Genomic DNA, 23,140 nt, shown 5'->3' on the forward strand with positions numbered 1-23,140 from the left:
TCTCCCCGCCCACCCAGCACGGTCCCGCCCCCCCGGGAGGTAGGCGGGGGCAGCGAGTGACGTCACCGGGGCCGAGACAAGACCGGCGGCCTTCGTGCATGCGCCATCACCGCCGCCACCGCCCGGCTCCGCGGCAGCCGGGCCGGAAGTGACGCGCGGGCGCGAGAGCGGAAGCGGCGGCGCAGGCTCGGGCGGGTCCCCGGTGCGCGCAGCGGGCTCGGCTCCCTCCGGCCTCGGCGCGCTGAGAGCCGTTCCCCATCCCCGGCACCGACATGATCCTGCTCGAGGTGAACAACCGCATCATCGAGGAGACCCTCACGCTGAAGTTCGAGGGCGCGGCCGCCGGGTAGGGCCGGGCGCCGGGCCGGTGAATGGGGCCGGGGCGGGGCGGAGGAGGAAGCCTTCCGGCCTGGCGAGGCCTGAGAGAGGGGAGCGGGGCAGGGAGCGCGGGGCCGTGTGAGAGGCCTGGGCGGGCGGGGTGGTACCGAGGCTTGGCCCTGGGCGTGAGGCATGGTAGGGCTAGGCGGGGAGAAGGGCGGCGTGGGATAGGGTGGTGCCAGGGGCAGTGACAGGGCGGGATGGGGCCGGGAGGGGAGGAAAGGGGCTGTGGCACGGGGTGGAGGGGGGCCGAGCTGGCGGAGCTGTAAGGCTAGGGTGGATGAATGGGAGGCTGCTTGAGGCAGGGCTTGATGGGGTGCTGAGGGCTGGGACTGCGTGAGGGCGATGGAGCTTGTGGTGTTGAGGGCTGGGGTGGGCCGTTGGGCTGGAAGGTGTTGGCAGCCTTCATCAGAACAGGTCCGGAGTGGTGTCAGGACTCGTGTGGAATGAAGGAACAGGGAGGTGACTTGTGGCACAGCAGCAGCTTCGACCTATTTCTTTGGGGGTGGGGAGCAGTTTCCTGTCAGCATCTTCTGCTGTCCCCACCTGGGACCCGTGTGTTCTGTCTAGTAGTGTAGGGCTGGTGAGCCTCTTGGCCTTGGGGAGGCTGTAGGGCAGCTGATTTGCATCTGCATCTTTGGCTGGGACAGTGCAGCCCCTGGGGAGCCACTGAGCGTTACTGACAGAGATGCACTAGAGCCATGAAGGCCCTTGTCTGAGCGCAGTCCAGCTTGGGAGAGTCACCTCATGTGAATGCCCGTATCTGCAACCATGCACTTGCTGCATCTGAGTAGTGCTGTGCACCTTTGTGCGTGGACAAAGTCTAGAGAAGCAAAGCACAGCACTATTGTTTGTGGGGTGGAGCCTGGCTCTGCAAGCAGCACAGCCTAAGCTGCTCTGGGAAGGGACTCCCCAGTGAGGCTTTTTTGTTTGTCACCTTTTCCACAAGTGGCTTTTGAAGTGTTCTGCCTTTTGTGTGCAGACCTTAGAGAAAGGCCTTTTCCTCCATTTTCTCCTCTTGGTTGACTTCTTGCTCTTTTATTTCATACAATAACCTCCTAGGCTGTGTTGCCTTGTGGGAACACCAAGCTGCTCTCTGCTGTCAGCCTCTTTATTCTTCTTGAATGTGATCGTTTAGTGCAACAAGTATCCCCGAAGCACTGGCACCACACTGGGAGGAGAGAGCTCTTGGGCACTGCAGCTGCATCCATTAGAAAAAACTTAACTATATGGAGGTTAATAGTGTGTGTCAAAAACACTCATTCACCACAAGCTCGTATGGAGGCATTCTGCTGGTGTGAGCCTGTGTGCGTGTCCTTGCATCAGTACAAGAGCAGCAGCAGTAAGTGGAGGCTGCAGCCACCAGGAGATTGAATGCACCTCAAAGCCCTGACTCAGTGCAGCTTGAGCTGAGGTTGCTCGCTCACTTCCAATCCATGGAGTTTCCATTTTGCTGTACAGCAAAGCTTTTAACTGTCTCAGCGTGCTTGCCTGGCATACCAATCCTTCCTGGATCAATTCCTCTTGCTGTGAGCATGGCCAATGACATTCTGCTTCTGCCTCTTGTTCTACAGGCTGTCCTTTCTTTTGTTTGGATAGAGGACCAGCTAGGTGCTCTTTCTGGACAAGTGTTGTCCCCTCAGTATGTTGCTGGAGAGGAGGAAGTAGTTCACTTCTGCATTTTCTTCTGTGTATGTGCTGTCCAGGCAAGAACCCGACATAGATGAAGGTCAGAGATGAAACTAAGAAAAATGGAAATCCACTTCTCTGAACAAGTCTTTTTGGGTAGAGGTGCTATATTATGCCATGTTTATTCATGAGAAATTTCTTTTCCATCCAGTTAGGGTTCCGGGGTCAGGACGTGCACTGAGCGTGGAGGCAGGAGGGGATTTGCTGCATTTCACTGTCTTTGCATTTGACTGTCCACCCAAGGTGCGTCCTGGGGATGGACTCGTGGTGGTCAGAGCAAGGACGCACCATAAGGGATTCCGTGATTGAGAGGAGAAAGTCTGGATGCTGAGAGCTGGCCCTGAGTTATCTGCTCTGAAACTTGAATTGGGGAGATGTGATGCACAATTTATCTAGACTTGCTCCATGATGTGAGCAGCAGCACTTTCCTCTCCTGCTGTGACTGTGCCATGGATCCAGCAGCTCCCTGCAGAGCTTCCCCAGACCTTCAGGTGGGAGTGCTTCACATTTCCCCATAGTGTGTAGAGCTGGGTGGCCCTTAGAAGTCAGAGCCATTTCTAAATGTAATGTTTGTGCTCAGAGCCCATGGAAATCTCATCATCTTGGACAGCCACCGCTAGACATCAAGGGAGCTTGGTAATGGATTTCTTAAGACTGTAATTTCTTGTTTTAAATCAACTTCCTTAAGCCAACCACATTTTTAAATAATGTCCAAAAGCTACCGGAACCTGCTGAAATACCTCTAGTGAAGAATTGACTGCTGAGAGCTTAGACTGTCAAAGTGCTGATGTGGGGGAATACCTGGTCAGAACCTGAGAGCAGATGTGTTAGAGGCAGGCAGCTTGTTACTTGAGGTGGGCTTCTGCAGGTGTCAAAAGAATAAGCTCTTCTGTAAGTTTTTGACTAATTCTCTTTGACTTGACTAATTGCCTGGAAGCTGGAAGAAACAGACCTGGGCTGGAAGCTCAGGTGTTGGGAGGTGAGCTCTGCCAGTTGGAAGATCTTGTTTCTCTTATTTGTCTCCTTTTGCTAACTGCACAGATAGAAATATTTTACATTTAAAATAGGTTATTATTTTTTCTGTCTTCTGTGTTCAGTTCTTTCTAAAGCACAATGGAGAACTGCCTTCCAAAACAGACTTGCCCTCCGGTGTTGGTCTGCTCTGATGTAACTGATTCCAGCAAAAGTGTGGCAGAGGGCTTGTATTCCTGGTTATGGTTTTTCAGCCATACATAGCTTGCCCTAAACTGCCAGCAAATTCATCATCTGTTTCAAATTGTTACTTTCCATTTACCTGCTGTGCAAAGGAAAAATTTGCATAAGTGGAGAGCAGTGTGACTTTTCCCTTGGTTGGAGTTGGAGGGAAAAATATCTCATTAAATGTTAGGTTTCTGTAAAGCTTTTAATAGGTACAAATTTGCAGGGTTTCGTGAGTGCTGGCTGAATGGGAAAACAGCTGAAGCTTCAACTTCTCTGCTGTAAACCAGTTCCTGTGGACTGGTTGGAGAGTTTGGCTGAAACTGCACCCACATGCTCTGTGGTATTTCCCATTTGTGGTCATCTTTGGTGCTCGCCTGCTCTGGAGCAGAGTGCTATGGCCCTGCTGGGTGAAGGTGGGTGACATGACCTTTGTGCTGGTGATGTGGCCTGTGAGCGAGTTCCTTGTGGGGAAGCTGGGGAGAGTACAGAGGATGGAGGAGCACGGACAGCCCAGCATCTGCAGAAAGCCCAACCCTCAGCCTGGAGCAGGTCAGGAGCGCTCAGGTGATGCTGCTGGCAGAGTTTGCACTCTGGGGTTGGGTGCAGGATCATCAGTACCTCCTGCAGCTGCTGCACTTAGTGCAAGAGAAGAGCAGCTATCAGCAGAGCCTGCGGACTGGCTGCTGTGCTGGCAGTGGGAGCTGTGGGATGCTGCCCTATCTGCTGGACATCTTGTCACCAGCAGTGGCAAGTCCCCAGCACAACCCAGCAGGTCCCAGCGCTGCTCCCAGCGATGCTGTGGGTGGGCACACGTGGGGACTGCCATTATCTCACAGCAGAGCACTTCTCAAGTTTGTAGCAGGCGTGCTGTGGGAGCTCTTTGATTTCATGCATGCTTGCAGCTCACGCGAAGTAGCTTTTGTAAGTTGAGTGAGGCCCAGAGGGGGGAGGAACTGCCTGGATAATTTCAGACATTGCTCATAATTTTTTTTATTGGGGTGACCTTTCTGTAGAGAGAGCCTGCAGTCTGTCACTGAATCTGGCTCATTCTCTTCCAACAGTGCATCAACTGAGTGATCTGCAGGTTCTGCTCAGAGCTGGAAGCTTGAAGCTTTGAAATATCCCCTGCTCCTTTCATTTTTTTCCCCTCCTCGGGAGCAAGATATTAGAGTATCTGCATGCCTGCAGCTTTTAAAATAATTGCCATCTTCCTTTATTGGGTACAAACCTTAATTGTGATGTGGGAGCTACTTTAGTCATCTATCGATGCGGTTGCTGGCCAAGCTCGCATTTGCATGCAGGTCTGTTTAATGCAGAAGATGAGGGCTCTGTATAATTACACAGCCTTCATTCTTCTGTTCTTAAATTTGTTGTAACATATGGCTGAGAGCCTCTGTGGCCTGAGAACAAGGCAGGGAAGTTTGGAAGTTGTCCGAATCAAAATTGAGGAACTGCTGTCAGGAGAAAAAGAAGATTTGCTGTTGCTCTTAAGTGCTTGTTGGCATCTCTCCACGGGTGCTGTGGCTCTTCTTGGATCCACTGCTGGGGTGAAAAAATGAATCTGATTTGGAGCTGGCTTTGTATTAGATGGACTTGGTGCAGGAGCCATTTGGAGATGAATAAGGAGAATGCAGGCAAGAAGGAATAAAAACCCATTAAGGCCTCTTATTGTTATAAGCAGGGAGCAGCTGGGATTTGGTGTGGATTTGACTTCAAACCTGATAAGTGTTATCAGAAAATGGGCAGCCGCCTGCACTTGGAGCAGCTGCCATTTTAGCTGCAGAGTTCAGGCAAGGTGTTGCAGAAAGGTCTGGGTTTGGTGTGTAGCAGAGAGAGGAGCCATCTTCAGCTGTTCCTGGTGGGAGAGTGGGTGTTACTGGTCATGGAGGGAGGCTGCAGATTGGGTGGTGCAGGTTCAAGGAGCTCCCAGCAGGGTAATAGGGCGCGAGAGCTCCTCTGCTGCACTGGGGTGACGGTTCAGGCTCCTTCTCTGTCTGGGTATTTCTTAATAGAGGTGAAGGAGGTGACTTTTTCCCTCTTGCATTAACGTTTTAAGAATAGTTTTGGTGAGCCGGAGAAATAAATGGAAGCATGTAAAACTTTTGGGTCCCCCTGGGCTGGCTGGGGCTGGGGAGAGGTGTGCCCCACGAGGCAGGAGCATCCTGCAGCACACAGGGTCGGTGTGGCTGTGAGGAGCTCTGCATGCGGCTCACGTGAGCGCTTCCTCCGTGAGGTTGCGTGCCGGCAAACTGGTGAATATTCAGGGCCCCGAAGTTCTGTTCAGTTACCTGCTTCTCCTTTAAACTTCACCATCCTCAAGTATGAGGACTGAGCCACTTGGGAAATCCATGCACAAATAAGTTCTGAGAAATTCATGCTTGCGCAATGGCACGTGCAGGAGTCACGTCATGGCTGCTGTAAGCTTTTGTGTGCAGAACAAAGGCTCTTGCACACAGCTATTAACCAACTTTGGGTCTGTGATGCTACAGCTCCCTAAATAACATGGCAAGTTATCCTTCTCTTGTCTCCTGAGTTACTGTCGCTGTTGCTCACTGTCTGTAATTGTTTCCGTGAGTTCCTCAGGGTGAGGTGCTGTATTTGGAGGGACTGCTGAGAGCCAGCTGTCAGCTCTGTGTGCATGTGGAATTGGGTTTGAGCGATGGAACTTAGCTTTTAGGGTGCATCCTCTTCAATATTCCTAGCTCTTATGTGCCTCACTGTGCTATCTTTAAAGCTTCCTACATAGGTTTCTTTTTTTATAAGACGTATATTGCCATCCAAGCCGATTCCTAAATCTGAGTGTGGTGCTCTAAAAGAAGAACACGTCTGCATCGGCTGACCATATGATATCGGTGGGATTTTCTTCCACCTCTGCTTCCATCAATCCTCAGTGAGCTTAGATGCAACGTGGGGAAATGCTCCCCTTTTCAAAACCAAGTGTTAAACGTGCCGTGGGGGAGGCTCCAAACTTCCTTCTCCAGCCAACAGGGAAGAAGGGAGGATAAGAGTGAGAGAAGTCCCAGGTAACTGGTGTGGCTCCAACTAAAGGACCTGCCCTGGGTGCACTCACAGGGCTGCTTTCAAGTGCGTGGTTTTTTTTTCTTCAGTGATGCAGCACAAAAAAACAGAGGCTTTCCTGTCTCCCAGCAAAAAGGGCTGTTGCTTTTCACAGCTGTAACAACTCTCAAAAAGCAGCAACACCTCATCTTTTCCACTTACAATCTCTGGTTGGTGGCTAGCACCTCCATTTCTACCCAAATAAGGTTGGAGTTGGTCTCTGGGTTAGGGTAGATGCAAACTCAAGGCTAACTGGACCTGGGGAGCGCTCTCAGTTGGTTCAGGTAGGTGTGAATGAAGGCTGAGATTTCTCTGGGTTGTAAAACAGATCCAGTATCATTAGCCTGTACTCTGTACTGGCTGCTTTTGAAACATAAGGAGGTGTAGGCTGTGAAATAAAGCAGTTGATTGGCATTTTGACCCTGTTCTTATTTTCCACCCTGGCTCTCCGTGCTTTGCATTGGTCCCTCTTGGAGGATGGCCTATTAATAAGTCCTCTTGGAGCTGCTGAAGCACTTACGTAGTGCCGTTCTCAACAGATTCACCTTTCGGATGCAATTTGATTGTTCACAGGATCCAGCTCTTCAAGAGGTTGTAGACTAGGGCACTTAAACTATAAGATTTTATAACATCTTCATACCTAAAACATGAGAGGCTGTATGCCTTAGGCTTGCAGGATGTTCTTGCTGCTGATCCTGAGACAGTCGTGAGTGTGTGGGCAAATCCAGATCTAGGACTGTTCCTGCAGTGGTCATTGGGGTGTTTAGGGATAGGGTGTCAAGGTGAAACGTGCGTCGAGAAAGTTTAATTCTGCTGACGGTTGACCTACTTGGAGGTGGGTCTGCTCTAAAAGTAGTTTGTGTCAAACCATTGGTAGAGCTGCCCTTGGTGGTGAAGGGGGCATGTAAGGAGGAATTGCTCAGCCACTATGTCTGTTTCATTGCCTGGTGTCAGTGGAACTTGCAGAAGAGCCAGTCCTGCGAACTTGCATCTTAGCAGTTGTACGTGGAGAGCAGGCTTATTAAAACCAGCTCCTTAGTGATGAGTAGCTTTCTCAGACATTTCTAACTCTAAATCTGCAGTATGTGGTCTCAAATTCTATTAATAAACTACAAATAACAGCAATCTCTGCCGGCTTCCAGGACTGTTTTATTTCATTTCTATTAAGACTGATTCTTTTAGGAATGAGCAGTAGCCCAAGCTGTCAAAGGTTATCTGCTGCTTGAACGGCAGGGCCCAGAGGAGTTTTCAGGTAGAACTGCTTGTGAGAAATGAAATGAATCGTCTTTCCTTCACAACCTGGGGACTGCTGTTTGACTTCTCACTTACCTCTCTTGTTGTCTTTGCTTTTTAGAAATAAACCAGAGGCAGTAGAAGTAACATTTGCAGGTAAGCTCCATAATGCTCCTGACTTGAAAAACGGGGGAGCTAACTCAGAAGGCCTACCCATGGTTATATCTGGTGCACTCCAATTCAACCAGCCCAGTTGGGTGGGGGGCAGGGGAGAGCTGCACATGGACAGGCTGTGTGAACACCACACGCTTTCCCAAAGCTGATGGTTTGTGTTCTGCAGAGGCAAAGTCTCCTGTAGGCTGCCCCGCTGTTTTCTCTGTCCCTTTACATTCCTTGGGACTTAGCACACAGCAGTGAGTTCAGCCGTCAGAATAGGCCGTGCCCACTTTGTGTGAGTGCTGGATAGCTGTTTTACTTTGCCTGTTCCCCAGTCCTGCACTTGGTGCTGTTTGTTATTAGGTCTTTAGCACTGTCTGGTTAAGATTGTTAGAAGGCTGGATTGGGTTGAGAAGCAGGATAAATTCATAGCCTGAAGTTTGCTCTCTAGAATGGGAAGTGTCAAGAAAATACAAGCATTCATTCAGTAGCTGATGTCTTGCTTCTGTTATCAAGGATCTACGTAAGCTGTAGAGCTCCGTGGGGAAGTGGAGGTAGCTGGAGGGCTGACTTTCTCTGCCTCCTGCCCTGGCTGCCTGTTCTGCAGTGAAGTGAAAGCTGTCTCAGCAGGCACTGCCTGAGCTGCTTTTGCTCTGCTCATGGAGGTTTTTTCCTCCTCTAGGCTGCAGCTCTGGCCTGGTGGGCATGTCAGTCACTTTGTGTGCTGAGCATCCAGAAGGCTCCCATCTCTGTGTATTTGTGTCCTTGTGCATTGGACACGAGCAGACTTGAAAGGGATGCTAAATGACACTAGACTAGATCTTGCCATGATGGACAGGTGTCATAACTACTTCAGCTCTTTGAATGATAACAGCGTTCCCTATGTGACACCACTTAAGTACAGCTTTGTCATGCGTCTGTAAGGGCTGGGGCAGAGGGAATCGTGTCACTATGCAATTCCTAGAACACCATTGTTTCCTCAGAAATAGGAACTGATCCCTCTCATGTTCCTCACGTTTGTCTCACTTGCTTTGTAGACTTTGATGGAGTTCTTTACCATATTTCAAATCCCAATGGAGATAAGACAAAAGTGATGGTCAGTATTTCTCTGAAATTCTACAAAGAACTTCAAGAACATGGTGCTGATGAGGTGAGTGAGCATCTCTGGGCATCTGGGGCTTTGAGACTACAAATGCTTTATCAGAAGAGGCCATGCCCTTGTGATGTTCAGATTTAATGTATAGAGAAGTGTCTATAATCCTGTCTCACGTTGAAATTTCTGTGCTGTCCAGGAGTCTCGCTTTGCTGGAGTGCAAGGACAGAGTGTGTTCCCACTCTGTTGTGAAGAAGTAGTCATCTTTTATGAACTGATAGCCTGAAAGGCCAAAGCATCACTAATTCTGAAAGTACCTTCAAAACGAGTATGAGGTCTGGCAAAAATAGTTTCATTGGCTGATGCTCTGAGCGCAGTGGCAACAGAAAGCACCAGATCAACTCTGGAGTCCCACAGCGGTGCTCTTCTGACTCTAACCACACTTAAGACAAGTTATAGGCTCCAGCTGTGTGTACAGACCTTGTTCTACAGACTGTCTGGTTCCCCTTTCGCTGCTGCTGTGTGAAGTTAGCAGGTTCAGTTCCTGTTGAATGAGCCCCGGCTGCAGAGGGCCATTTATGGTAGAAAGAAGGCGCCTCTCTGAGCTGTGGTTGGGTCGCAAGGCAGGAAGTGTGACTCAGTTCCCGAGTTAGTTTTCAAATCTCTTAATGCTAGTAAGCGGGGTTCACCCTGCAGGTTTTTGCCTTGGAGGAAAACAAAGAAACTGCTCTATGAGTTTATTGAGAATCTGGCAAGAAGCAGGGGATTTGAACACAAGGTGAATTCCTGCAAGTTGCTACAAGACCTACTGAAGTTAGAATAAATGTGACTCAGCATCTTGCTTTCTAGGACCAACATTGCCTCCTGTACTACAGGGCTGTGGGAGCAGCCCCACTGCAGTTGCTGCTGCTGGGAAGCAGAAGAGCCAAGCAGCACAAGTGCTGGAGCCTTCCCAGCACATTTAGTGAGGATCAGTACAGTGGATGATCACAGGAGAAGTGCCGTGGTGGGTGAGGGACTGATGTTCACTGCATTGTAGCAGGGTAGCAGCCTTACACCAATAGTCACTGTGGTGGCTGAGCAGTGGTGTGTGTTGCTTTTCAACTCTGGCTGCTGTGCTGAGAATGAGGGCAGCTGACAGCCAGCTTGTCAGGCTCTGAGAGGAAGACGGGATCTTTGCAGGACTGCCTTGGAAGTGCTGACTAAATGGAAATAACATTTTTAAACCGCTGTTTAAGAAACTGAGTCTCTGTGCTTCCGTAGAGAAGAGGGAGCTTGTTTCTGCACTTCCTCCACTTGGTCTTTGGTGAAACCCCGCTGTGAGAAGCCAAAGTGGGGTTCCTGCTAAGAGAGAGCATCTCTCTGGGCCAGGCAGGCTTTCTGCTGGGGAGGTTTTGGCATGCAGAGTGCCTGTGCGTCCTCTTTGCGTGGTGGAGGGTGTCATCCCAGGAGGGCCAGTTCTGCCATAGTGTTCTTCCGTGTGAAATACCTCCTGTTCCCAGCCCCCTCATTGACACAGTGCTACAGCTCAATTGAAAATTGCCATTGATGTAAAATTCAACAGTAATTATGCTTAAAGAAACGTTTTTGCTGTGCTGTGGGCGTCTGTTTCTGGGAGGAATCCAAGTTGCCTGGCAATCTCCTCTCCATCCCCATCTGTCCCAAGGAATAGGCTGAGGCTGGGCAGGCAATTGCTTGGCCAGGCCTTGCACTGCCCCAGTACTGAATGTGCACAGAGAAGGATGGGGCCTGCTTTGTGGTGCCTCTCCCACCCTGAACCCCTAGGAGCTGCCTTTGGGATGGGAAGGAGGTTTGTAGCCCCTGAGCTGCTGTGTCAAACTGCTGGTGGTTCTCTTTGGAAGATAGAAGGCATACAGAAGAGACTTTCTTGCCAGTGCAAGTTCAAGACCAGCATGAGCTTGAGGAAGTTCTACTTTTGACTCCTGTCCTGCAGCATGCTCCTTGTCAGTGGAGATCAGAGAGTAGGAGCAGGCAGTACTACTAAAAGCTGATTACTTAGTAATTCTCCAAGTTCAGTTAGACTAGGGGAAGCAGATGCATGTAGTTTGATGTTTTTACATGGAGACTGAGCATCGCCTAGGCAGTGCAGGAGGAAACAGCTCTGATAGCTTATGTTTACAATGTCTGTTTTGTTTTTTTTTTTTTTCTAGGTGTTGAAGAAAGTCTATGGAAATTACTTGGTAAATCCTGAATCAGGTAACCCTGCTGTAACACTTACAGTGCGTATGAGTGCAATTCTAAAATGGCTTAAGTAAACTCCAGAATGCTCAGATGAAGGCTACATGTCAAGAGCTTAATGTTTTGGGCTTTCTGTACAGTGAGCGGTAATAAAAAAAAGGTGTCTTACATACATCAGGGCTGAAGCTCCTTGCAGTATAAGCAGTAACTCTCAGTGCAGTTCTCTTCCAGGAAGCCTCTATTCCTCACAGTTGGGGTCTTTGTTCTTCTCAAAGGCATTTTGTGAGACACAGGAAAACCATGGTTACCTGTGACAGCATCTCTTCCTACTCACTGTGAAAACTTAGGAGCAGCGCAGCCAGCATGTGTGTCTTGGAGCTAGAGAAAGAGCCCTGGGAACGTTTCCATGGTCACACGTTGAGTTCAGGCACAGCTTCTGGCAGTGGTAGTTGTTGAAAGCAGTCACCCCTGAGGTTTTGGAAGGCCTTAAGGCAAAGGTGGGACTGTAGCAGCGATGTTTGGATTGTAGGTGTCTCTTTCCAGAAAGCGTGTCTGTAGTTGTATTAAGACCCTGCATAGATGATTAAGGTTGGTGTGTGTTCCTCACCAGGTTACAATGTCTCTTTGCTTTACGACCTGGAGAACCTTCCCGCAGACAAAGATGCTATTGTGCACCAAGCCGGCATGTTGAAGCGCAACTGCTTTGCTTCGGTCTTTGAGAAGTATTTCAAATTCCAGGAAGAAGGCAAAGAAGGAGAGAAAAGAGCTGTCATCCACTACAGAGATGATGAGACGATGTAAGTCTTCAAGTGGCACAGGATTGAAGTCTGACAGCTGTTTCTATGCTCTCTGCTTCTACTTAGAGCTGTAGGATGCAGTTGAAAGTCGGGAATTCCTATTGCTCAGTGCTTTGGCATGGTAATAAGGGCCTGTCCTAGGCTCTAAGGCGTACCCAGCGATGGTAATTGCTCATCCCTCAGGCTGCAGAGGTGTTATACAAGAGTCTCTTGTTGGCAGTAGCACTTGTGGCTGCATGCAGGAAAGGAATTAGCCACTCCCATCAAAAGTGTTTTGCTCCCTCTAAACACTGTCTCGAGGAAGGGGGGGAGCGTTTCAGCATCTATCTGAGCTTGTCATGCAGCTGCTTCCTCATCAGTTGCAATTCTGGCAGTTGTATTCACAACTGAGTTCTCCTTTCTTGCCCACCTGCAGGTATGTTGAGGCAAAGAAGGACCGCGTCACGGTTGTGTTCAGCACAGTATTTAAGGATGATGATGACGTGGTGATCGGGAAGGTGTTCATGCAGGTATGGAAACTGGGGAAAAACATCTCATCCTCCATTCACTTCTCGCTTGGATCAGCAGTGCTGAACAAGCACATGTAAGACAGAAAGAATCTCACAGGCGATTTAATGCATGTAAATGCTCTGCCCTGGGATGGAAGAGTGTGCTAATAGGCACGGGAGTGTGACTACTAATCCAGGCTCTTGCATTGTCCTCTTAATTATTGATGTCTTGCTGACGTACACAATCAAACAAGTTATGTATTGCAGATGAAAAACACCACATGGATACTTCCTTATCCACACTAAGGCCCTGTCGCACACTGGCTGTGGTGCAGGGATCACCAAGCAACAGAGGAGAGGAGCGTGGCATGGAGGCTGTAGAAGGTGTAGAGAGGATGGGGCAGTGTTGTGCTACGCCTGAGAAGGTGCTATGGGTTTGTTTCTGCTGATTCTCAGCAGCTGCAAAAATACTTGGATCAGGAGCAGCTCAGTATAACTGTTTTCATGTGCAGCAATGGGATCTTGGATTTGAGCTTTGAAAAGCTATGAGTTTGCTTAGTTTATGTACTTGAATCAGCTGTCATAATGCCAAATACTTCTGGATTCAGCTGCCCTTTGCAACTGCCACTTAGCTGGGAAGCATTCAAAGGGCCATAGTAAACACTTTGCACTTCTGTTAGCAATGGGGTCCAGCCTGCAGAGATTGAGGCATTTGCTGACACCTGGGGCTGGCTCTGAGCTGATTTGTGTGTTCATCCATGTTGCCTGTCTAGCTCACCTTCTGTCTGCTGTTGGGCTTGTGGACAGCATGTTGCTGGCCCAGTTTGCTGGATACCAGTTTACCTACGTTTGGAGTTCATTCTAACAGGATCTGTTTTAGTGGCAGTGTATTACCTCACAGCTTTGCTCTTTGTGTGTTGTAACTAAATCCAGAGCATCTGCTCTGGTTTTTCCTCACCAGCATATCCCACAGTCTGAAATTCAGTTTTATAAATCCAGGAGGGAGGCGTGAGGTGAATAGAACAGGGTTTGTGAGGCTCCAGGGGGGATGGCAAAGCTTCAAGGGAGCAGCTGTCCCAGAATCCGCGTGTCCCAAGTTCTTGGTTTTTTACAACAGCAAACCTTATTCCTGCCTGGCCACAAGAGTTTCCACTCTGAGTCACGCTGACTCCTTTCCTCCAGCTATTTCTGTTGCGTAATGCAGTGGCAGCTGCATATCTGTTCCCTCACGGAGAAAATCTGGCCATTAACTAACCAGCAAAGCCATTTGAACCATTTCACCCTCTGGTATAAACAGGCGGAAGTGCAAGCTAAGCATTTCATGAAGGAAACCCCAGTGAAAAACTTGGCTTTCCAACAGGAGAGCTCCAGCCCTTCCTGGGGTGTGCAGTGCTGTCCTGAGAAGGGAGGAGAGGCCAAGGACAGCTGGCAGTGCACAGGCTGGGCAGGTCAGCAAGGCAGAGGGGTGTTTGTTCTGCCTTGGGGCAGGGAAATGCAGTCTGGACTTTCCGAGCCCTGTTTGGAGATGCTCTTGAAAGTCACTGCATGTGAGATGAGTGTTGTGCTGCTGTCAGAGAGGCTCCCTGGTGAGAAATGGTTTTCTTTGCATCCAAGTGTTGTTTCAGGGCTGTTTTAGAGAAGAGCTAGGAGAAGCAGGTTTCACGCACAAGATTTAAACCCTTTACATGCCTTTTAATGCCTTGGTAAAGATACATGGTGGGAGATGCTTTTCTTAAATGGCTGAGCCTTTAAAACTCGCACATTTGAGACTCTGCAGCCCTTTCTGAATTTTTCCCCTCCTTTGGAATGATGGCTGCTGCCCACTTTCACTGGAAGTATTTGGAATAGGAGCTGTGCTGTATCATACCTGCTTGCTCAGCCTGAGGTGTCCTGTCCGTGAAATGCTCCTATGTCCTGTGACAATAAATGTGATGCTGAAATGTGCACAAACTGAGGGGCTTGTACTAGGGACACACAGACCTGGGAGAGCCATGCATTTTGGTTTGATTTTGCTGGAGGAAAAAATGATTGTTTTCCAGAGGCTTGGCCTGTTTAGATTGGCCCATAGAGGGAAAGCTGGGAAGCCTCCTGCTTAGATGCGCTGGGGAACTGGAAAATATTATTTGCTTTTCTATTGTGCTGCCTGATGTGCTGCAGTGGGGCTCACCTTATTTTTGTTTTGTTCAGGAGTTCAAGGAGGGTCGCCGGGCCAGTCACACAGCCCCACAGGTGCTCTTCAGCCACAGGGAGCCACCCTTGGAGCTGAAAGATACAGACGCAGCCATCGGCGACAATATTGGCTACATCACCTTTGGTAAGCGGGCAGCTCTGCGGTGTAGGGATGCTCAGGGTGGGGAGGGGTTCTTGCTGCTGCATGAAAACCTAGTTCACCTTCCCTGAGTGTTCATGCTGGTTATTGGGCTTAAAGGGACTCTGGTGTTCTGTTGTTGTGTGTCCACTTCTCTCCCCAACAGTCAGCGTCTCTGTGGCATCAAGTCACCTCAGCTCTGCTTTGAGCAGTGAGGGTGTTGACAGTAAGCCATATGATGTTGGCCTATAAATTGAGTTCAGCATGTAGGAGTAAGAGACATTTGGCTTTGTTGTGGAAACTGGAGGCTCCTTTCTCGTGGGCACGTAACCTGTAACTGCAGATGCCTGAGCTGCAAGATGTGCTTCTCCAGTGCTGCCTCTCTGTTCTATGCCTATCACTTCTATCTCTGATGAAATACCTTCACCTGCCTGCAAAGGTGCTGCTTTGGCCAGCAGTCATTTCCTCCTGGGCAGCAGTGCTGATGACTGACCTGAGGAGTCCAAACCCTGCCCCTGTTCAAAGGGAGAGATCTCTTTACTGAGAAACTGGGACCATGGTTGAATGTGCTGTTAGGGTCTCCCAGGCCAGTTTGCCTGCAGGTCGGAGCTCAGAGACAAAGCACAGACACTGCAGAGGAAAGCAAAGCTAGCACTGCTCTCCTCCCACGCTGGGAACGGTGCCTTGGGTTCAGGCACTTAATCAGTCACGGCAGAGCTGCCTAATGGCAGTTCTTGGACTGCCAGTAAGACTTCCTCCTTGTCTAGAGGCAGTTTCTCTGTTATCTGATCTGACAGTCCCAGGTGAGATCATCACTGAGACAAAAGGTCTTTCAGCCCTTGGATCTGGGACACTTAGCAAAGCACAAGCACTGAATCCATGCAGTGCAGTTTCCTAAGGTGTCGTCATCTCCGGGCACTTGGCCTTGCCTGTGTCCTCCAGCTGTGTCCAGGCTGCTTCGAGAAACTTGAGTGTGTAACAGTGGGTGGGAAAGTGCTGCTAAGCCTTCTGATTTTAAACAGTGCTGCTTAATCCTGATACGTGTCTCAGTAATGAGCACAGTAAACAGGCATTCAGAGCAGCGTGCCCTGCAGCCTGCAGCACCGGAGGACCCTGAAGAGCTTCAGGAAGCAGTAACAGTTTGTGTGGCCCTTTTCCTTTCAGTGCTGTTCCCCCGTCACACCAATGCTGCTGCCAGAGACAACACCATAAACCTGATCCACACGTTCCGAGACTACCTGCACTATCACATCAAGTGCTCGAAGGTACCAAGGGGATGTGGCTGGGGAAAATGGGAGGCTTGGCTCATCTCATCTGGGGGAACTAAAAGGAATAAGCATGGAGTAGGAGTACCCTCACTTCCCCCACCCTGAGAACTGACTGCTGCACAGTACTGCCCTCCACAATTGTGCTAGGCTGGCAAATGGTGCGTCATCGCCTTCTTCCTGTTCCTTGGTACAGGCAGTGCCTGTTCACCTCCCATCCTAGCAGCAAAGTAAGATTTTTATTTTATTTTATTTTTTTTTCCCTTTTCAATCTGTGGTTTTCTTTCTGGGAATAAAAATAAGCACAGTTACTCAGAAACCTGCCTTTGACCAGAGCTCAGGCAGCAGTTTTCACCGTTTGCTCCCCAGCTTCCCTCATACTGCATGCCAGGGAGGCTGAGTACCCACGGTACCCACTGTAGCTGTGCAGAGCTAGTCACTTTCCTGTCAAGGAACAGAAATGTAGCCCTGTGCCCTCCAGCAGCTGGCCCTGGGGCAGGTCTGCCATCATCTCCAGCTCCTGTGGAACTTAGCCATGAGCAGTGCCTGGCTGGCAGGAATGACAGCCCTTACTCAGATCACTTGTGTACCAGCTTATCTCTGCTGCTGTGCTCACGGTCCAAAGCCAGCCATAAGCAGCCCAAAGCTGTGGTTAGCTGAAAGATTTGCCTGAAGTCTTAGCTGTGAACACAGGATCCTGAAGTGTCCCTGTTTTGTTCATGCAGGCCTATATTCACACACGTATGAGGGCAAAAACATCAGATTTCCTCAAGGTGCTGAACCGTGCCCGTCCAGACGCAGAGAAGAAAGAAATGAAAACAATCACGTGAGTAGCAAAGCAAGGCCTTATTAATCAGGTTTCCCTGTCTGCCACAAGCTCACTTCTTCACAGCTCACTCTCTGCTCCTAGGCTTGGGATACTATGGGATGGCTGTATTGGGACCTGATGCCCAGTACTTGCAGGGCATCTTCCTGCTGTGAGCGTGGCATGGCTCTCCCCACTGGGGCTTACTGTACTGTCAGACTGCTGCCCAGCCCACCAGGGAGAGTGGCCAGGTCCTTCCCAAAGGCTTGCAGCCATTGGGAGCATGTTCTTTCTGCCTGGTGTGTCTGCGGCTCCCCAGAACCTGTGGCCACTAGCTCACTCAGGCTGTGAGCGTTCCTGGGAACTGGCTCCCTTTGCCAAATAAAGCAGCCCAGAGCAATGCACGCCAATGACAGTGGTTGTGTAGCATGTTCCCCTGTTGATCCCAGAGCTCCTTTGCATCCTTTTTCTGTGCATCCTGGTATTTCCTCTTTACTCTGGGGCACTGGGGTTGTGCCCTTTGTGAAAGCTAGCCCCTCCCCATAGCAGTGTGGTCCAGTTGCTTGGTCTTGCTGCAAGCAATGCCTGTGAGCTCTGAACCAGCAGTACCAGTGTGTCTTTGAGAGCTCAAAGCAAGCACGTGCCCACAAAAGTCACCCTGAGGCAGCCCAGAAAAGCCAGAGGCAACCTGAAGCAGCTCTGAAGTCTGCGCTGACCTCTCTCTGCATCCTTTCAGGGGGAAGACATTCACAACCCGTTAACGCCAGGGTCACTGAGGCTGCCGTGGAGGATGAAGGTTGGGGCACTTGCTACCTGATAATCGTAGCTTTTAATGTTGCACCTCTGTGGGCTCATAAGGAATTCAAGCAATCGGGGTCTGTTTGTATGACAGTTTGGGAAGTAATCTGCAGAAACGAGCTGTGCTTGCGAGGACTCGGATCGTTCCAAGAAACAAACCTTAATTCCAGTTTGATTGACTTAATTTCTTTTCTTTTTTTTTTTTTTAATTTTTTTTTTCCTTTTCAAGCTGTTTCGCTTTGCAATATGTTACCGGAAATAAGTTGCAGTATTTCTTATGAGAATAATGCAATATTAACTTGTTTTCTTCTGAATATTTGAGTTTGAAACTCCTGTATCTGAAGAAATACTGTTGGGGTTCATTAATAAAGGAGATCTTTCTATCTTAAGGAGCTGTAAGTTTTTGGTTTGTCAATACATGTGGCCTTGCCAAGGAAAGGGCACTTGGAGAGACAAGCGCAGGGGGGGCGTTGAAGTTGGCCAGGGTATGGGGACAATTGCTGTGGCTTGGAGCTCATTACATTCTTCTCAGTCTGGGGCTGAAGTGTGGGGGCAGTACCCAGGACTAGTGAAAATCCTCTTGTGTTAGTGAGCCAGGGGAGAAGGAGCAGCTCTCTTAGGAAGAGGAGACTGGAGTCAGCTTGGTTCCCTCACAGCAGAACCAGGCTGAGAAGCAGTGTTGTGGTGTCCTGACCCCTAGTACCTCTTGTATGCAGTGTCACTTGTCTCCTTATGGGCTGTGACAGCCCTTCTACCCTAAGCCAGCAATCCATACATTTCCCTCATAGCCTTCTGCCTTGCTCAGGTAATCTCCATGTCTCCCCTGCCAAGAATGGCTAGTGTGTGAGTCTCTGCTTCCAGTCAGCCCAGAATAAATCCATCCACCCATGCCCCTCAGCTCAGAGCTGGCTGCTGGGCTCTCACATAGGCAACCAGGTCCAGCTGTGCTCCTGAAGAGCCTATGATAGCATTGGCACAAAAGGTTCCTTTCCCACAGCAAAGGAAGAAAAAAGCCCACCTCTCTCTAGGGCAGGGCTGGGACCAGGGAGCACTAGGGACAGCCTGGTTAGGAAGAACATATATAGCTAATCCCTAAAATCCCCATGGGGACAGATCACATCTCTTAAGGTCACCTTCCCCCCAGCAAGCAGAGTGGATGGGATCCAGGTAAGTGAAATAATTTATATATAATTATAAGACATTTTCATACAAAACCCCAGACTCAGCCCCCGACTTGTGAGGGCAAAGTAGGGCAGGCTGAAAAATTACAAAGCACGCACTGGAGAAGGGTGGTGAAACCCATCTCCCCTGTCCCGCTGTACACGAGCTGCCTAGCAGAGCCAGGCCACCACCCTCAGCACTGACCCTAGCGATCAGGGCGCTGCACGCAGAAAACTTTGGCTTGGTGGTCGCCGGAGGTCGTCACCACAATGGAGGCATCCCTGGAGAGGGGAGAGAAGGCTCAGCAGTGGGGCTGGGGGCTTTGGACAGCCGCAGCTGTGACCACCTCTCTATTCCCTGAGACCCTTCAATCTTACCCTCCACGCTTCCAGATGACGCACCCCAAGGCTCAGGGGTTCCCTCACCCCAGCAGCCTCAGGGAAGGACTGGGCTGGGAGGGGTCCCTACTCACTTGTTGACAGTGAAGTCGAGGATTTCAGCAGAGTGCCCTCGGTACTCGCTGATCATCTTCCCTGAGCGGGCATCCCAGAGCCGCACAGCCCCATCCAGGCTGCAGGTGTACACCACAGCAGAGTTCTCCTCCCACAGCAACTGCACAATTCCTGACTGGAGTACGGGGGGGGAAGCAGAGTGAGTACAAGGAATAACAGTCAGTAAGTCGCAGCACATCATGAGCCTCCACTCTCCCCTTTCCCCCCCAGTGCTCTCCACCATTCCCCATAGCAAAGGGACAGCCCTCGTGACCAAGATGTGGCAAATCCTCTGTGTGGGACCAGAGCTACCACTGGGGAAGCCCACAGCAGAGAGAAGCACGAATTGGGAACTAACCCCAGGAAAGCCCCCCAAGCTCTAAGAGAGCTTCCAGAGGTGTCAGCTGGACCCAGAAATGCCCTCAGGCTTAAAGAATAGGTGCAGGACACTACCTCGTGTTGGCATTTATGCCTCAAGCTCTGTGTGGAGAGATCGTAGATAGCCAGTGTACCATCCAAGTAGCCCACTGCAGCCAGTGGCATCCTGCAGAGAGAGGAACACGTTTTATGAGGACCTGGAGCAAGGAGGGAATTAAGTGTGTGAAGGATCAGGATTGAAGAAGCACTGAAATGAAGAGGGACAACCCAATGGTCAGAGCTGGAACCGCAGAACACCCCATAAGGAAAATACTAAGACATCAGGAGCCAGCAAGCAGCACAAAGTTCCCAAGGGAGAAAACATACTGGGAAGAAAGGTCCCCCATAGCTGTGTCTGCAGAACACCCTGTCCCAATGCCCCACTCACACGTTACAGAAGCCCAGCGATTCCACTGAATTGGACTCTGCCTCCTCGCCTTCACTTGCAGTGGCCTTGGGAGCCACACTCTCCATCTTGAACACGCACACCACCTGGGGGAGGAACGCCATGAGTCCTTACGCCCCAGTCCTCTCAGTTGCAGAGAAATGGTGGTAGTGGTGGCCAAGCACGCCTCCTGCTGGCCCCGGGTGGCCATCACAGGCTGCTTTTGGCTGGCAAAGCCCAGCACCATCCCGCCCTCTATAGATCATTCATGTCCACTACTGCGCCCAACAGGTGGGCACAGACTCACCTTGCCCGTGGCAGAATTGACCAGCTTGGCATGGCAGTCCACTGAGCCTGTCAGGATCAAACTGCCATCCTGGTTACTGGCCACACATGTCAAGGGGTCCTGGTGGCCATCCTGGCCTGCGGAGATAAGTAGGAAGCATGAGCTACACCCATCTTTACCAAACTCCACACACCTCGAAGCCCAGCACATCTTCCTCTGCAGTCTCTGCATTGCACCCATCCCATGATGGCAGCCCTATGGCAAGGGACAGCTGCCACGAGGACAGCCCACCCAGCACCAGACAGCCTTCAGTGTCTCTGTGTGTGCTGCCTCTTCACAAAGACAGAGCTCAAAGTTCACTGCATGGGGGATGCACCCCAGGTGAAAAACCCCTTTCCCACCTTTCAGGACATGCAGTGAGGTTCCCTGCTTCAGATCCCAGATGCGCATGGTCCCATCCTCGTATCCCACTACAGCTCGTTTCCCTGGGTAAGACAGAAATAAGAGATAGAGGCAGAGCTTCCCACACCCTTTGCCTCTTCCCTAGCACAGAAGCACCCTGTGTCTCACCGTCAGGCAAGATCTTGCCACACGTGGCAGGGCATGCAGGGCCCTGGAAGGTTTTGCAGTCTCCACTGGGGATCTTCCACATCCAGGAATTGCCATCAGCCGTGCCTGCCAGAAGGACATGGGCCTGAGGGTGCCACTCCATCCACTGTGCAAAGAAGGGGACAGGCACTGTCACAGAGTTGTGTCCTCTCAGAAGGGAGAAGAACCAGAGCTGGGTCCCACTACCAGCCCCCGTGTTTCCACCAGGAGCAGGGCTTCAGCCACTCACCTCCAGGTCCCCCACTTCAAAGGACCACACTTCTTCCTTGGTGTCCACCCGCCACACTTTGATAAGGCCAGACATGTCACCCGTGGCCACAAACACAGAGTCATGACTGAAGCCGGCACAGGTGACTGAGTCCTTGTGTCCTAGAGATGGCAAGGAGCAGAGACCATTCTGTTAACAAATGCCAGCTACGGAAAACAATCAAGAGCTCAGCTCCACAGGAGCATCAGCTGGGGAGGAGCAAATGCAGACAGGAAGGGCTGCAGGACCCATTTCAGCAGGGATACCTGGCCCGAGTCTCTCACCTGAGCACTCGAACAGGAGCTCTCCATCACTCAGGCGCCACACGAAAGCTTTATCATCTTCCCCACCCGTCACCGCCAGCGTGTTGGTCTTTGGGTCGAGGCTCACACAGAACACTGAGGCTGCAGAGCGGGGAGACGCTCACTCCTCAGTGAATATTGCCCAGACACAAACCCCCACAGCACAACGGCTATCAGAGACCCCTAGAACCCACTTGGTAGAACCAGAAGAAGGACACAGCACAGCTTCCCCCCAGGGAAACCCCATGGCTTACCTGAGTGCATTGAGAATGTGACCTCACTGTCATCCTGTGCTTCCATGCCGTCCTCCAACCCCTCGTCGTCCTCCGTCTCCCAGGCCTCACCGTCGGGCTCTTCTGCTGCCTCGTCCTCGAAGTCCACGTCCTCCATCTCTGCGGCCAGGTCATCTGCAGGGAGCGAATGTCAACCCCCGCCCACCTCAGCCCCCGCGGGCCCAGGGGCGGCCCAGCGCGAAGGGGTCCCGGCCCCGCGGGCAGAGGAGGCCCCAGCGGGGAGGGCTGAGGGTCCCTGGGTACCGGGGAGGCCCTGGGGTGGGGACGCGACGCGAGGCCTGCCCGCAGGAACCGGGCCTTGGGGCGGGGCGGCCCGGTGCCCCGGGAGGAGGCGGGACCCGTCTCACCCGGCCCGGGCGGGCCCAGCTCCACCACCTCGATGATCTCCTCGTCGCCATGGAAGTCCAATGCACCAGGCCCTTCCGCGGGCTCCATGCCGACCTGCCCGCGTACCCCACCCCGCCGCCACAGTTACTACTTCCGCCGTTCCGCCCCGCCTCGGCCATTCCCCGCCCACCGCTCTCCGCTTCTAGCCAATCCGAGCCCGCGTCTTCACCTTCGCCCCCGCCCCTTCCTCCAGCACGACAAGAGGTTTCCGGCCCCGCGCGGCGCACTCTGGGAAATGCAGTTTTTTATTCCTCCCCTGCAGCGCTATCCGCCGGCCGCTCCAGCACGGCGGACCGCACCTCCCGGCATGCAGCGGGGCCGCGGGAGTCCGGCACGGTCCAGCATGGCGGCGGCCCTCGGCGGACTGCGCGGTAAAGACGGGCAGCGGGCGGGCGGCGGGCCGGGCGTACCACGCCGTGACTCTCCGCGGCTTACAGTGTCCAGGCCGGCCCCCGGTGCCGCAGGGTCTCAGCCACACTCGGCGCACGAGAGTAGCAGCAGAACCCACGCCCTTCCTTGCCTAAGCCACGCCCCCTTCTGCTTGCCCCGCCCATCTTTTGGTCCCGCCCGCCCAGCCGGGGCAGGGGTGCGGGTCGGGCAGGGGTCGGGGCAGCAGGGGCGATGTGTTTCCTCCCCGTGCCACACCTTCCCGAGCCCTCTCTCCTTACAGGGCTCCTGGCAGTGGCCGGGCGGGGGGCTCAGGGGCGACAGAGCTGCCACCGACCTGCGGGGCCACCCGCACCACCGAGGTCACCAGAGCCAGCGGGGCAGCTCCCCGACGGGGTGGAATACATCCCCACGCGGAAGAAGGGCAAGAACCCCATGAAGCCGGTGGGGGTGGCCTGGTGAGTGCGGAGGCACGTGGTTGGCTGTGGGAGGCTCAGCACCAGGGGGCACGTGGTGACACGGCTCTGTCCCCTACTTGTCCCCAGGGCCATCGGTTTGCCCTGCGGCATCATCCTCTTCCTCCTGGTGAAGAGAGAGGTGGACAAGAACCGCCTGGAGCAGCTCCATATCCGCCGCAAGATGCTGGGAGCCAATGTGGGTGACTACGAAACGGAGCGGTACCGTCGGGGTGCATAGCTGGGACCCAGCC

General features: G+C 51.8%; 2 protein-coding genes and 1 long non-coding RNA gene across 5 annotated transcripts; 2 read left to right on the forward strand and 1 right to left on the reverse strand.

The window, feature by feature from the left end:
* The first annotated feature begins 158 nt into the window (after nt 1-158).
* ARPC2 (actin related protein 2/3 complex subunit 2) lies at nt 159-17,855 on the forward strand. Its single transcript, XM_052674933.1, has 10 exons — nt 159-346; nt 7,679-7,713; nt 8,751-8,863; nt 10,978-11,023; nt 11,616-11,802; nt 12,218-12,311; nt 14,478-14,604; nt 15,763-15,863; nt 16,589-16,689; nt 17,405-17,855. The coding sequence occupies exons 1-10, from the start codon at nt 273-275 to the stop codon at nt 17,427-17,429; spliced, it is 903 nt and encodes a 300-aa protein (XP_052530893.1). The 5' UTR covers nt 159-272; the 3' UTR covers nt 17,430-17,855.
* LOC128076783 (uncharacterized) lies at nt 609-3,115 on the forward strand. The gene is made up of 2 exons (XR_008204648.1): nt 609-2,107; nt 2,219-3,115. It is a non-coding gene; the product is annotated as an uncharacterized LOC128076783 (long non-coding RNA).
* On the reverse strand, nt 12,121-22,151 carry AAMP (angio associated migratory cell protein). Of its 3 annotated transcripts, none has more exons than XM_052674928.1 (11): nt 22,005-22,151; nt 21,619-21,771; nt 21,347-21,466; nt 21,045-21,184; nt 20,777-20,921; nt 20,608-20,691; nt 20,228-20,343; nt 19,924-20,027; nt 19,572-19,662; nt 19,100-19,254; nt 12,121-12,211 (listed from the first exon to the last, which is right to left on the reverse strand). In XM_052674928.1, exons 1-11 carry the CDS (start codon nt 22,090-22,092, stop codon nt 12,139-12,141), a joined length of 1,269 nt encoding a protein of 422 aa, XP_052530888.1. In that variant the 5' UTR covers nt 22,093-22,151; the 3' UTR covers nt 12,121-12,138. The 3 variants fall into 3 exon arrangements, with proteins under 3 accessions (XP_052530888.1, XP_052530887.1, XP_052530890.1); XM_052674927.1 differs by lacking the exon at nt 12,121-12,211 and adding an exon at nt 17,651-18,908 and having other exon boundaries at nt 22,005-22,150; XM_052674930.1 differs by lacking the exon at nt 12,121-12,211 and adding an exon at nt 17,651-18,908 and having other exon boundaries at nt 22,033-22,132.
* Between the last annotated feature and the right edge of the window lie 989 nt (nt 22,152-23,140).

This window comes from Tympanuchus pallidicinctus, unplaced genomic scaffold (genome assembly GCF_026119805.1).
Source record: "Tympanuchus pallidicinctus isolate F22 unplaced genomic scaffold, pur_lepc_1.0 scaffold15, whole genome shotgun sequence".
In the NCBI taxonomy this organism is placed as follows: Eukaryota; Metazoa; Chordata; class Aves; order Galliformes; family Phasianidae; genus Tympanuchus; species Tympanuchus pallidicinctus.

Coding starts and splice junctions, on each gene's coding strand:
- ARPC2 (XM_052674933.1), top strand. CDS start 273: ATGATCCTGCTCGAGGTGAACAACCGCATCATCGAGGAGACCCTCACG. Junction 347..7,678: donor TTCGAGGGCGCGGCCGCCGG/GTAGGGCCGGGC, acceptor TTTGCTTTTTAG/AAATAAACCAGAGGCAGTAG. Junction 14,605..15,762: donor TATTGGCTACATCACCTTTG/GTAAGCGGGCAG, acceptor TTTTCCTTTCAG/TGCTGTTCCCCCGTCACACC.
- AAMP (XM_052674927.1), bottom strand. CDS start 22,092: ATGGAGCCCGCGGAAGGGCCTGGTGCATTGGACTTCCATGGCGACGAG. Junction 21,185..21,346: donor GCTCCTGTTCGAGTGCTCAG/GTGAGAGACTCG, acceptor TGCCATCTCTAG/GACACAAGGACTCAGTCACC. Junction 20,028..20,227: donor TCAATTCTGCCACGGGCAAG/GTGAGTCTGTGC, acceptor TTCCTCCCCCAG/GTGGTGTGCGTGTTCAAGAT.